At 41.5% G+C, this 14,577-nt stretch overlaps 1 protein-coding gene across 1 annotated transcript; it reads left to right on the plus strand.

Moving 5' to 3' along the window:
* Positions 1 to 1,325: 1,325 nt before the first annotated feature.
* On the plus strand, positions 1,326 to 12,849 carry TLR2 (toll like receptor 2). Its single transcript, XM_090288828.1, has 2 exons — positions 1,326 to 1,639; positions 9,827 to 12,849. The coding sequence occupies exon 2, from the start codon at positions 9,840 to 9,842 to the stop codon at positions 12,189 to 12,191; it is 2,352 nt and encodes a 783-aa protein (XP_090144954.1). The 5' UTR covers positions 1,326 to 1,639; positions 9,827 to 9,839; the 3' UTR covers positions 12,192 to 12,849.
* The last annotated feature ends 1,728 nt before the right edge of the window (positions 12,850 to 14,577 follow it).

The raw sequence follows: 14,577 nt of genomic DNA on the forward strand, positions 1-14,577 counted from the left end.
ATGAGAATGTGCTTATAATTTTGCTGAGAGTGTAGAATAACCTTCACTGTATTTGGATGACACCTGTAGGTAGATAAATTATTTCAACCTGACTTTGCCAGAATATTCTAATTGACTTTGGGATTACAAAGCAGTGACAATTACAATAACACTGAAGTCAATCTATACAGTTCAACTAGAGAAAATAGAGAGAGAGAAAGAACAGAGGTTTTTAGTTTCAGGGGGGAGAGCTGGAAGGAAGTTTTCTTAAGTACATATGAGGAAGAGAGGTGGAGGTTTTGAATTAATAAGAACACAGTCTTTTCAGGCAGCTGAAAGCCTGGAGGGTCAAGGATAGAGAGAAATATCCACCTAATCAGTAAACTGTGTGGAAAATCACTCCTCCCTCTCAAGTTCACATTCATGCCTATTGATTGTTTGCCTGAGGTTTGAACCTTTAATGAGAATTAGAGGGATGTGGAATAGGGAAAGAGGAAGAACCTGGATTTGGGGTAACATTCTGGTTTCACATCTAGTTCCCCGTGTGTAAAAGAGGAGCCAGAATGCTTCCTCAGCCTCTGATCCCTATTTGTGAAAATCAAACGTAATGATGAAAATCAAATGTACTTTATTCATATCAAGGCAGTTTAATTTTTTTTTGTTTGTTTGTTTGTTTTACGGTACTGGTTTGTTTCCCTTATAAGAGCACTCCTCACTGCCTGAGACAAAGTTTCTGTGGCAGCCAAGACAGCCAATCTAGGGCTGTTCTTGCAACTACCTTGAGAAACAGCGATGGAATGGAGCACGGGAAGGAGAGCAGGGCCCAGGTTCAAAATCTCGGCTGCCGGCGGCTCCCCTCGTCTCCTTATGGGGAGACTATGGATGGGATGCGGGTGCTGGACATAGTGCAGCTCCAGGGACTGCCAGAGGACTGGAGGGAAAAAAAAAAAGTAAAAACAAAAAACCAAACCTGGGACTGTCCTTACCTGCTCCTCAGGCAAAGTCTCGCTGTATTGATCTCCAGAGCACAGACTTGCAGGTGACAGTGGGCCCTGGAGACCACATAAGTGTTGAAAAGTTGGGAAAGAAGGAGAAATAGGATTCAGGAGCCTGAATTCCAGCTTCCAAGGGAGGAAAAGAATGGAGAAGTGGCGTTTAAGCGGGGTGTGTTTCAGGGTAATGGGAGGCTTGGATGACCGAAGTTTCAAATAAAGACTGGTTGGGTAATCAGCCTTCTCTGGGGTTGCGAAATCTGCCCCTGTGCTTCGGGGAATCCCACGAGGGGCTTCTAGCATCTCGGTTGTTTTTCCTTCTCCGCAACCCCCAGCCAGCGCCCGGCGCCCTCCTCTGACCCGGCTCCGCACCGGTTGGAGGTCGGGACAGGACCCACGTGCGTGGACCCGGGCCCGCCTGTGGCTGGTGCGGACTGCGGTCACGGTCAACCCGACGGAGCCTGGGGGGAAGGAAGGGCGCGGCGGGCCCCGGGCACAGCCTCCGGGCGCCGGTGCCAAGGTTGGCACGCCTCCGCGCAGGGCGGGACGAGCGGTTCCGTGGCCCCCGGAGCAGGGGACGCCCCACCGCGCGCGCTTTCTCCGCAGTCTCTTCCTGGGTCCGGCGGGCCGGGCCGGGAGGCCCCTGGAGGCGGCTCCGCGTCTCCCAGGTATGTCGGGAGGTTCTCGCGGCGCTGGGCAGGGGCGGAGGGGAGACGCGGCCCCCAAACAGGCCCAGGGGAGCGGGTCCCCTGCTTCTCACTCGGCCGCACCCGGGACCCCAGCCGGGTGGCTCATGTCCAGGAAGGGGCGGGTGGGGAGCGCACCTGGCCCCCGAGGTCCTCGACGTTCCTCGGCCCCAGTTTGCTCGGTCCCGCGCGGGCCAGCGAACTCGCGAAGGGCGGGCGAAGGGAGGCCCTCGGGAGAAGCAGAGGCCGCCCGGAAAGGGACCGGGCACGGGAGAGATTCTGGCCGAGCTCCCTTCCAGTCGTGGAGGTACCTGGGGGTCGCTGAGGGGAGCTCCCTCTGGCTCCAGGCAGCGGGCGGTCGCGTCCCCCTTCACTCCAGGCGAGTGGGTGACGCCAACCAGGTAAAAGCTTTCGAGGTTGCACCTGTGCGTCCTGCTGGGGTGTGTGTCTGCGCTCACTGGTTACCGCTAGGACCAAACTTCGTAAGGTTGGATTTTGGTCACGGGGGCTCAGAAGGAGGAAAGGCTCAGGATTCTTGCTCCTTAACCTGAGCCTGGCCTCTGCTTCAGGGTGGTCTTCGAGTTCGGGACCCACCCCTCACCCCACCCCCCGGTCCCGCGTCCCCGTTCCTTCAATCCTTGGAATGTCTGAGTTATGTCAGATATGATTATTTCTGATCAGTTATGATTAGAACATATCAGAGAGCATTAAACAGAGATGTGTTTTTACGATAAGAATGTTTAGACGTTCTCCTTTTAACATCTTCAACTTCTGCAAATAAGAACTTGTGTTTGGAACTTGGGTGCAAGCCAGGATAGTGTTTTTCCTGGGGGAGAGAGAAAGAGAAAGAGAGAGCGAGAGCGAGCGAGCATTCAAATCTGACATGATTCAAATTAGAGATAATACAAATCTTGCAGAAGGTCTTTTCTGCACCGTACTAACTCAGATCTTTATCAGAAAGCAGCTGGTAGGTAGGGTGCCCTGACTGGAAAGTTGAGGCCACTAAAAGGGAAATGGCAAACACGGTGACTATTTGAAAATGACATATTTACTAATATTTTAAGTTTCTTCCGGTTTTAAGCACAGAACATTTGCACCTTTAAACTTGTTATAATGTCAAAAGTTGACAGCATGTTTTAGACGTTTCTAAACTGTCGGTTAATTTTTGCATTCTTTTAAAGAATTTGTCTTGGCTGGTTAAATATCTTGTTTTGATTAGCATGATTGAGCATGATTTATTGTATATGGCATCTTGGGTAGGATCTCCTCATAAAGATCTTTTCAGAAATATAAATTACTCCTTCCAAATAGTAAGCTTATTTGTAAAAAAAAATTTTTTTTCTACAATATCACTTAAAATTTAATTACTTTTTCCTTATACTGAAAAGCCACATCTGAGTTTCTGAGTACATTTTTTAAAAATTCAAGTTTTCTTCTTGCGGCCTCTTCTTACCAAGTTAATTTTTCATATTGCTAAAGAACATGTGTTTAGGGGCATTTCTTTCAATGAGAGTCTCTGGATAAAAATTCGCTTTTAATTTTTGAATGTCTGAAAATATGTATCTTACCTTTGCTCTTGAATGATTATTTTAATGGGTGTAGACATTTAGATCAGCAATTTTCAACTGGTGTGGACAGGAATTTTTTAAAAATTAATTAATTAATTTGTTTGTTTGTTTTTAGAGAGAGGGGAAAGGAGAAAGAGAGGGAGAGAAACATCACTGTGTGGTTGCCTCTCACTTGTGACCCCAACTGGGGACCTGACGTGCAACCTAGTCATGTGCCCTGACTGGGAATCGGACCAGCGACACTTGGCTCACAATCCAACACTCAGTCCACTGAGCCACAGCAGCCAGGGCCGTGCACAAGAATTTTTAAGACGTGCAATACATGACTACTTAGTCAGGGTCATTGACCTCTTTCCCTTAGATTGTCAAAAAAAAAAAAAAAAAAGAGAGAGACAACAACAGCTGTCCAATGCGAATGAATCAAAATTATACCTAATTTTTTTTGGTCAGATTAGCAAAAAAATTTTTTCAGTGTGCTACAGAATGTTAGTGATTAGTTTGTGTGTGCTATGAAATGAAAAAGGTTGAAAATCGCTGGAATAGATTCACAGGTATGTTTTCTTAGCCCTTTGAAGGTATTCTTTTATCATTTACAGTCCAGGTGAGAAATTTCTATTCTCTTTCTTTTTTTGTGCTTGGGATTCAATATACATTTGTAATCTGAGATTTTTCTTCAATTCTGAAACATTTTTAGTTATTATATCTCTTAATGTGTGGATCCACACCTGCATATATGGCAGGCATGGGGTTCTGATTTCCTACGGGAGATTTCTAGCAGGCTGGCTTCCAGCCAGGTTGAGACTCTTGAGTCAGAGTGCAGACGGTTTTTAGGTCCCTGTTCACACAAGATGTAGCCTTTTTTCTGCACATACCACTTTCAGTTCCCCGCTATGCCCTGGGCCATGAGTTTCTTCTCCACTCCGGCTTCCCCCAGACATTACAGCCCTTGCCCTAACGTGGCTATCTGGTTGTGGTTTCACTGTGGGACACATTGTTCCAACTTCCTTCCTGTTCTGGATCAGCAGATGTCTGCAGCATAATTCACCTCCAAGACCAGGCTTACTTCTCAGACTTCCATCCTTTCCTGAGTCTTGGATAAATTATTCTTTGCTACACTGTCTGCTTTCTGAATTCTTCAAGCAGACCCCATCCCTCACTTATAATAGATACAATTCCATGCAGTTCCCTTCCTCAGCGTCTTCCATTGAGGAATTCCCGTCCCAGTGCTGTACTGTAGAGGGGAACTCATTCTGATCTGAAGTGCCAAGTTGTTTACTATCGTTTTAGTATCATCCATAATTATTGTTGAAAACTTGCTATAGGTACCATATAGTACTTGTATGAAATATCTGAAAATCTATGTTCTTACAAATTTAATTTTAAAGAGAAAAGTCTAGCAAAAGAGAGATGTATTTGACCTTAAATCTTAGCCAAAAACTAGTATATATTTCTTGAGATCTGTGCTATGCATTACAAAGTGGAAACAAATCAAATAATTTTGGTTGCTCAGTACAGTTATACTCAGAGGGCTTTTTCCCCAATAACTGATTAACCAGAATGACAATGTAATAAATATAGTACCAAACAGTAATGACCATCTCATCTTAATCCTGTTGGTTTTAGAGGTAGCTACAATACTACGTCAATAGTCTTTATGGGTTAGTTTCCATCACCTCCTGTTTCTACTCTCCTCATACTTACTATCTTTCTCCCTTTATTACCTGGTTGTTTTTTATTCTGTACTGAACATTCTATTTGAAAAATTGTAGAGAGACATTTGAGGCCCAGGATAATGTTATCTTCTTCTAGAGGAAAATTTCCTTTGCTTCTGCAGGTACCCATGAGCACTAGCATTCCAGAAACCATATTAATCCATTTTCAGAGAGTAAGACTGTCTGAACCATCCAGATAAATCAAAGCTGTGCTGCAATTCCGTCAGGATTTGTTTTCTCTAGGTCAGCTTTACCTGTCTCATCCATGACTGTCCCAGACCTTAATCTATAATTTCCGGTCCTTCATGGCTGTCAAATGTGTTGCAGCCTTTCCGACTATGCTTACTGTGTTCAAGGTGTTACAAGACAAGATTGAAAATTTTGGCAGAGAATCAGAAACTATAAAAAATAACATAGCAGTTGTGAAAAAGGACCAAATACAAATGATAAAGGTGATAATTGCAATAACTAAAAAAGTTAAAAGCGGTGGACGGATTTAACAGTAGTTAAACACAGTTGAAGAAGGAACAATAAACTATAAAGCATCTCAGAAGAAAATACCTAGACCAAAACCTGAAAAAGATTAAAATATGGAAAGAACAGAAAAGAGACCTGGAGGATATAGCTAAACTAGCGCATAGATGAAAATTTGTTACCTTAAATGGGTATATTAGAAATAAAGTATGGCTGAAAATTAATGAGCAAATATGTACCCCAAGAAACTAGAATAAGAAGAGTAAAATCTAGAAAAAGCAGAAGGAAAGAAACAGTAATATGAGAATAGAAATTAATGAAGCCCTGGCTGCTGTGGCTAAGTGGATTGAGCGTCGGCCTGCGAACCAAAGAGTCGCTGGTTTGATTCCCAGTCAGGGCATATGACTAGTTTGCATGCCAGGTCCCCTGTTGGGGGCGGGTGAGAGGCAACCACACAGTGATGTTTCTCTCCCTTTCTTTCTCCTTTCCCCTCTCTCTAAAAACAGATAAATAAAATAAAATAAAAATACAATAAAGTAACCTTGTAAAAAAAAGTTTAAGTGAGATGTTGCAGGAGAAAAATGCTCTCTATAAAAATAAAAATAAATAAAAAAGAAATTAATGAAATGAAAAAACAGAGGATCTATTAAGTGAGAAGTTGTTTTTTGTTTTTGTTTTTTGAAAATGAAAGTAAAGTGGGAAACCTCTTGCAACATAATTCAAAATAGCAAGCACAAATAACTCATCTAAGGAATAATATAGGGCAATTTACTATAGGTCCTGCAGACATTAAAGTGATAAGAGGATATTATAAGTAACAGTGTCAGTAACTTTGAAAAAATTTTAAAAACCCGATAAATTTTTGAAAAAACACAGTTTACAAAAACTAGCCAAGAAAAAGAAAGTTTGAATGATTGCATAGCTGTTTATAGGTAAATTTAATGTGTTTCACAAGAAAAGAACAATAACAACAAAAACTGCAGGCTCACAATGTGGCATTTGTGAATTCTACCAAAGGAAAGAAGATTTATAGGGCAAATTAACTTCTGAATATAGGTGCAGAAATTCTAAACAAACTATTAGTAAGTAAAATCCAGCAGTACATAAAAAGGATAATGTATACAGACTAATTGGAGTTTATTATAAAAATATAAAATTGTGTTAACATTAAAACTGATTAATGTAATCATCAGTGTTTACTAACAGGGTAAAGGAGGAAATTCATGTTATTATCTCAATAGATTCAGGAAGGAAAAAAGAAATTGATAAATGCAACATTCAGTAATCAAGAAAATGAAATAAAAATACAAAGATTGGAAAAAAGAAATAGAACCATTACATCTGGGTGATATGATTGTATACATAGAAATTTTTTTTAAAATCTACAAACTATGAAATTACTAAGTTATTTCAGCAAGGTTTCTCAATGCAAGGTAAATATATAAAATTTAACGAAATTGATACATATAGATGTATATGTCACATTTAAATACATAATACTATTTTCAAATCTCAACAGTATCAAATGCTTAGGAATATATCTCACAAAATATGTCCAAGACCTCTATGCAGAAAACCATAAAATATTATTGTGATAAATTAAGGAAGTCTTAAATAAGTGGAAAGATATATCATGTTTGAGGACTTGGAGCTTTAATATTGTAATGATGTCAACAGTTCCTAAATTGATCTACAGATTCATGGCATTGTCAATTGAAATAAGTAGGTTTTGCTTTTGAAACTGATAAACTGATTCTGCAATTTAGAAGAATATGCAAAGGGCCCAGACTAACCAGGACTCACTTGAAGAAGATAAGGAGGAAAGACTTACTCTCCTATACAGTAAGATATATTTAATATAGTGTGTTACCAGTACAAGGACAAATAGGCATGGGATCAGAATAGAGAGGACTGAAACAGACCCACTCCTATAAGGACATGTGGCTGTTGGCAGAGGTGATATTGTTGATTGTTTTCCCGGAATGATCTTTTTAAAAATGGTGCTGGCTCAATTGGAAAAATAAATTAATCCTGTCTTTTTCCTCAAATATGAATTCCAGGTAGATGATAGGCCTTAAAGTGAAAGGCAAAGCAATAAAGAGTTTAGAAAACAATGAATATCTTTGTGATAATGTAAGAAAGATTTTTAGCCCAGGCTGGTGTGGCTCAGTGGATTGAGCACCGGCCTGCGACCCAAAGCATTGCCGATTCAATTCCCAGTCAGGGCACATGCCTGGGTTGTGGGCCAGGTCCCCAGTTGGGGGCACGCGAGAGGCAACTACACCTTGATGTTTCTCTCCCTCTCTTCCTCCCTCCCTTCCCCTCTCTCTAAAAATAAATAAATAAAATCTTTAAAGAAAGAAAAAGAAAGTTTTTAAAACAGACCACAAAAATCACTACTAAAAATCAGAATAGAACATTTAAGAACATATGTTTATCAAAAGATTCCACTAAGAAAGAGAAAAGGCAAACCACAGAGTGGAAGAGGATATTTTAAACACATCTATCTTCCACTTCCAGAGCCCCTATAACTTAATAATTGTAATAACGATAACAGTCCTGTGCCGTATAACATTTTAGTCAATGATGGACCACATACGATGGAGGTCCCATAAAGTAATAAGGGAGCTGAAAAATTCCTATCACCTAGTGATGTCGTAACTGTTGTAATGTCACAGTGCAACACATTACCCACGTGTTTGTGGAGATGCCAGTGTAAACCAACCTACTGTGCTGCCAGTCACGTAAAAACATAGCACGTAGAATTATGTATAATGCATAGTACTTGATAATCATAAACGACTAAGTTCCTGGTTTATGTATTGGTATTTACTATACTATACTTTTTATTGTTATTTTGGAGTGGATGATTTCTATTTATATTTTAAAAGTTTGCTGCCAGCAGCAGCCCCATACAGTTCAGGTTTACCTCCTCTCTGGCTTGCACCATTTTCTCTGGTGCATGATTTCATCTTGTGTTGTTTTGTACAGTGACGTGCTATACAGACTGGTAGCCTAGGAGCAACAGGCTGTACCATGTAGCCAGGGTGTGTAGTAGGCTGTACCATCTAGGATTGCGAGGTGCACTCTGTGATGTTCGCACAATGACAGAATTGCCTAGTGACGATCATGAAATTATCGTTTATTTATCCTTTAAAATGTTGTGATTCGTTGGAAAAAAAATCAGAAATGCATTTATATACTGACATAGTTATCAAGCTCTATTTTTAGATGAGAAATGAAAATCCAGAATAAATATGCATGGTATGACCCCAGTTACCTAAAAAAGGTAGGAGGGGATGCAAAACAGAGACACTGGTACGGCTATAAAAAAATCTGGCTGCAACAGCAATTACATTCCCAAATCAAGTTTGTATCAACGTTATTCGTGTTTTAATCCTCTGTGCCCATAAGTTATATAGCCTAGACCTTTGGGAACCTGGGAAGGTGGGAAATTGATTTTACCCATACAAAGTTTTGTTCTTGGAGTTAAAAAAATTTTTTGTACAGTTAATTCAGTGATCAAACACAGACAAATGAGCATAGATGCAAGGAATGAGAGAGCTGAATAGAGCTTAAGGAGGACACAGGACCCAGAAGGTGAGCAGAGAGCAAGTGTCGGCTTCACGGGTGGAAAGTGGGCAGGCAGCTTTGTTTCCCCTACATTCATCCCAAGTGCCCACCCAGATGCAAGCGCTGCTTTCTGTCTTAATTCTCTGTGGGAAGAGAAAGTCCCAATCGTCTGATTGTTCCTCAGCGCAGCAAACCACTTCGTTCTGACTGGTGTTCCCAGCATCCCTCCTGCCTGCTTGGAGTAGCTGCCAGACAGGGTTGCCAAAGAATGGGACCTTTCTTCTTTTGGTCAAAGAGCATGTATTCCTAGAGCTGCATTCAGCGAATAGTTGTTCAGTAGGAGCTGTGGTTTGGCTCTGAGGTCTCGAACTCATAGGGAACCTCAGGCAGGGAAGAGGCTTACTTAAGTATAAGAAGGTTTGAAGTGCAGGAACAGGTGATTGTAAAGTGGTCTGGTCAAGTTGGACCCTTTTTCAAAGCTGCTTGCTTGTTCATTCTTCCATTCAGTCATTTACTCATTCTTTCAATCTGTGTTGATGGAGTCCTGCTCTGTACTCCCAGAGGGCACTGCGCTTTTAAGTCATTGCAGGGTTGCGGTATATTTCTGTGAGTGCTGCTGAATCTGTCAGGGAATTCATTTTTCATCTTTGCATTAATTAATTAATTATTAAAATTGTTTTTATTCATTCCATTTGCCTCTTGGTTATTTCCCGATGGCTCTGTCTTGTGTGTGCACATGCGTGTGCGTGTGTGTGTTAACACCTTACAGAACATTTCTCGAGAACTGGAATTACAATATTCTGTCAAAGACACTCACTCACTTGAGCTTCTTTTCTTTGTAGGTTGAATCACGGGATGATGCCGTGTGCTTTGTGGACTGTGGGGATCTTGGGGGCCATCATCAGCCTGTTCCAAGAAGGGGCCCCTGACCAGGCTTCTTCTCTGACTTGTGACCCCACTGGTGTCTGTGATGGCCACTCCAGATCTTTAAACTCCATTCCCGCAGGGCTCACTGCCACTGTGAAAAGCCTTGACCTGTCCAACAACAAGATTGCCTGGGTCAGCAACAGCGACCTGCGGCTGTGTGTGAACCTCAAGGCTCTGAGACTGCAATTCAATAAAATTAACACAATAGAGGAAGATGCCTTTTTCTCCCTGGGGAATCTCGAGCATTTGGACTTATCCAGCAATCACCTATCTGCGCTATCACCCTCCTGGTTCAGGCCCCTCGCTTCCTTGAAATTTTTAAACTTACTGGGAAATCCTTATAAAACACTTGGGAAAACGTCCCTTTTTTCTCATCTCACCAGTTTGCAAATCCTGAAAGTAGGAAATACTTACAACTTCATGGAAATTCAGGAGAAGGATTTTGCTGGGCTCCCTTTTCTTGAGGAACTTGAGATCAGCACTTCCAGTCTCCAGAGATACGCGCCAAAAAGTTTGAAGAACGTCAGTCATCTGGTTTTTCATACGAAGCAGCCTGATTTCCTGCTGGAGATTTTTGAGGACCTTTTAAGTTCCTTGGAACATTTGGAACTGATAGATACTCATTTGAACGCTTTCCGTTTTTCAGATGTGTCCATCAAGGAAACCAAGTCATTAATGAAACAGTTTACACTTAGAAATGTGGAAATCACTGATAAAAGTTTTCATGAAGTGGTGAAACTGTTGTATTATGTTTCTGGAAAGTTAGACGTGGAGTTTGATAACTGTACCCTTAAAGGAGTTGGTGCATTTGACACAGCTGTTCTGCGCACAGTTAAAGGTCTAAGTAACGTAGAGACATTGATAATACGGAGGCTGCATATTCCACAGTTTTACCTATTTCATGATCTGAGTAGTGTGTATGCATTTACAGAAAAGGTTAAAAGAATCACAATAGAAAATAGTAAGGTTTTTCTAGTTCCTTGTTCACTTTCGCAACATTTAAAATCATTAGAATATTTGGATCTTACTGAGAATTTAATGGTTGAAAACTTATTGAAAAACTCAGCCTGTGAGGGTGCCTGGCCCTCCCTGCAAACCTTAATTTTAAGGCAAAATCATTTGATATCATTAGAAGAAACTGGAGAAACTTTGCTTACTCTGAAAAATCTGACTAACCTTGACATCAGTAAGAATAATTTCCATCCTATATCTAAAACTTGTCAGTGGCCAGCAAAGATGAAATATTTGAACTTGTCTGGCACAAGAATAGACAGCGTAACTGAATGCATTCCTCAGACACTGGAAATTTTAGATATTAGCAATAACAATCTCAACTCATTTTCTTTGACTATGCCACAACTCAAAGAACTTTATACTTCTGGAAATAAGTTGAAGGCTCTTCCAGATGCCTCCTTCTTACCCATGATACTCGTCATGAGAATCAGCAGAAATGCGATAAATACTTTCTCCAAGGAACAACTGGATTCTTTTCAAAAACTGAAGACTTTGGAAGCTGGTGGCAACAATTTCATTTGTTCCTGTGAATTCCTGTCTTTCATTCAGGAGCATCAAGCACTGGCCCAGATCCTGACTGACTGGCCAGAAAATTACCTGTGTGATTCTCCATCCCACGTGCGGGGCCAGCGAGTTCAGGACGCGCCCCTCTCAGTTTCCGAGTGCCACAGGGTGGCTCTGGTGTCGGCCGTGTGCTGTGTCCTTTTCCTTCTGATCCTGCTCACTGGGGCTGTGTGCCACCATTTCCATGGACTGTGGTACATGAAGATGATGTGGGCCTGGCTCCAGGCCAAAAGGAAGCCCCGGAGAGCCCCCCAGAGGGACGTCTGCTACGACGCCTTTGTGTCTTACAGTGAGCAGGATTCCCACTGGGTGGAGAACCTACTGGTCCAGGAGCTGGAGCACTTCAACCCTCCCTTCAAGTTGTGTCTTCATAAGCGGGACTTTGTTCCTGGCAAATGGATCATTGACAATATCATTGACTCCATTGAAAAGAGCCACAAAACCATCTTTGTGCTTTCTGAAAACTTCGTGAAGAGTGAGTGGTGCAAGTACGAGCTGGACTTCTCCCATTTTCGTCTCTTTGATGAGAACAATGATGCTGCCATTCTGATTCTGCTGGAGCCCATCGAGAAGAAGGCCATCCCCCAGCGCTTCTGTAAGCTGCGGAAGATAATGAACACCAGGACCTACCTGGAGTGGCCCACGGATGAAACTCAGCAGGAAGGGTTTTGGTTAAATTTAAGGGCTGCAATCAAGTCCTAGGAGCCTTCATGAAAGGCCAGTCTTGGTCTTGGGGCGGTCTTCATATCACTAGTTATAACCAAGTCCATTCTGACACAAGTATATGTAAATTGCGCGAGGACTTGCTTACTAAAGCTACTGAAACTGTACAAGTTTTATCTAGAGTGCTGTTTTATACGAAGTGCTACCAGACTGGAAAAAAAAAATGGTTTCTGGTTTTTCTTTATCCTGGAGACAATCATGATCTAAGTCCATTATGAATATGTGCATTATCTTTAGCCAGTGGTTTAGTTCATTAGGAAATGCACAGATGAACAGAAGCTTTCAGAGGCAGGTGTCATCCTCTCTCTGCTAGCAGACTTGTGCATGTCCGTAGAGGGCGTGGCTGTCCCACCCAGCAGTCTGCTGTCTGTGGGACTGCTCTTGTGATCAAAAAGGCCAAGTATTTGGGTCGCTCGGCCCCAGTATTGCTATTCCTAGAAAACAGTGTTGTGTGTCCCCATCAAACTTCACAGGATACAAAATGCCTAGAAAAGGGTGTGTTTTTCTGTGAACTGGGTCTGTCTGTCTGCCTGGGTATTTAAGGACCAGAATGACTTGAGTGAGGGTACATAACACAAAGTACAGTAAATTACGTTTTTCAATGAAAATCAAACTAATAAAGTAAATAAAACACTGAGTTTTGAAGAATTTGAAAGAAGCCGTTGATAGTCCTGAGTCATCGTCCTCCAGCCCTTAACCACATGTGAAGTTTTGATTTGTATCAATTACTCTCTCAGCCCCTGTTTTCTAGTCTGTCGCCCTGCATCATGGTGCTTTCTTCTTCTTTGAAAAGTGTTACTTCTGATTCTAAAGAGGCCTTCCTCTTTTTTTTTTTTTCTTCTGAAAAATAGTACCTGTGAGCTAAATAAAATTTTAAACAAGTATCAACCTAGAGACCCCTCACAATGATAAAAAATATTTGATACACAATAAAATATAGACTGGACTTCCATATGTTAATTTTTATAATCTAGATTTAATAATATGTTAAATTTAATGCTATTTACTGACTTGGTGTGATTTTCTTCTTGAGCTGGGCACCACATGTGAAAGGAAGTGAACTTCCTCCGACCCTGCTCAGTTCTCAGCCAGAACTGGGTCTGTGTGTGTAACTGGGCTCTGGAGTCAGAAAGTCCTGGGTTAGTAGAGACGTATCTTTGGGTGAATTACTTAACCTGACCCAAAATATTTTCCTGCCCTTAAAATAGGGATAATGATATCGAGGTCATAGGGTATGATGTAGATACTAATGTGCAGTAATGTAACTAAACTACCAAGCACATGGCCCCTACTTACTGTTCCCTTTGGAGCGGGGAGGAGGGCAAGGGGCCAAGCCTGTGAGGGTGGGAACCATGGGGTGCTTGCACAGGGTTACCTGTGGTAGAGGTGAGCTGTTACCAAGAAGTGATTAGTCTCTTTATGTATTATCATTTGCCAATGGGTGTTTTTCTGTAATGGGTACTGGCAGGGATATAAGGGATCCTGTCGTTAGCAGAAAAACATCCCAAAGAAATAAGTTCATTATGTGCATAACAGGCTTTAGTCCTTGGGACACTCTCATCATGTTTCTTCTTGCTCATGCAAACACCTGGGAGAGGGTTAGGGAGGAAACAGTAGCCAGCCTGAGAAAAGACATGGAAGAGTTCAGGAGGAGGCAACTGGAGGGGGTGCCGCACAAACCAAGCACAATCATGGACTTTTTGCTTTACTTCTGTATTTCTGACATTAAGCGCAGTGCTAATTGTGCTGAGGACTAGGCACATTTAATATGGACTTGATCTGTTAGATTCAATTGCAACCATTTACACAGCAACAGAAATAACTTCATAGTTGATCGATAGATTTAAAGTAATATTTTAAAAATAATCGTTATGTTTCTCACTGCAAATGTGTAGCATGTTCACTGTAGAAATTTTGTAAAAGAGATAAGATTACAAAAAAGAAAATAAGAACCAGCTCTTATCCTTTCACCTTCAGATAATCACTGATAACTGCATATTGTGTAGGTCTCCAACATTTGATATATATGTTACTTCAAAAAACTGGGATTTAATTTTACATACTCAAACCACATAAAAAAATAGTACCTTTATTTTTTCTGGGATTGTTTAGCTATTATTATCTAACATATTTCTGAACTCTAAGGGTCCTTCAGAATTTCAAGCAAATTCATACTGGCTTACTTGCCCAGGGTTCTAAAGGGTTCTAAAAGCACCCTGGCGAGGTAGCTCAGTTGATTAGAGAGAGTGTTGTCCCAATATGCCCGATATGCCAAAGTTGCAGGTTCAATCCCTGGTCAGGGCACATACAAGAATCAACTAGTGAGTGTGTGGATGGGTGGAATAACAGATCAATATTTCTCTCC

The sequence above is a fragment of the Furipterus horrens genome, unplaced genomic scaffold (assembly GCF_987537825.1).
Source record: "Furipterus horrens unplaced genomic scaffold, mFurHor1.1.pri manual_scaffold_10, whole genome shotgun sequence".
NCBI classification, from domain to species: domain Eukaryota; kingdom Metazoa; phylum Chordata; class Mammalia; order Chiroptera; family Furipteridae; genus Furipterus; species Furipterus horrens.

Coding starts and splice junctions, on each gene's coding strand:
- TLR2 (XM_090288828.1), top strand. CDS start 9,840: ATGATGCCGTGTGCTTTGTGGACTGTGGGGATCTTGGGGGCCATCATC.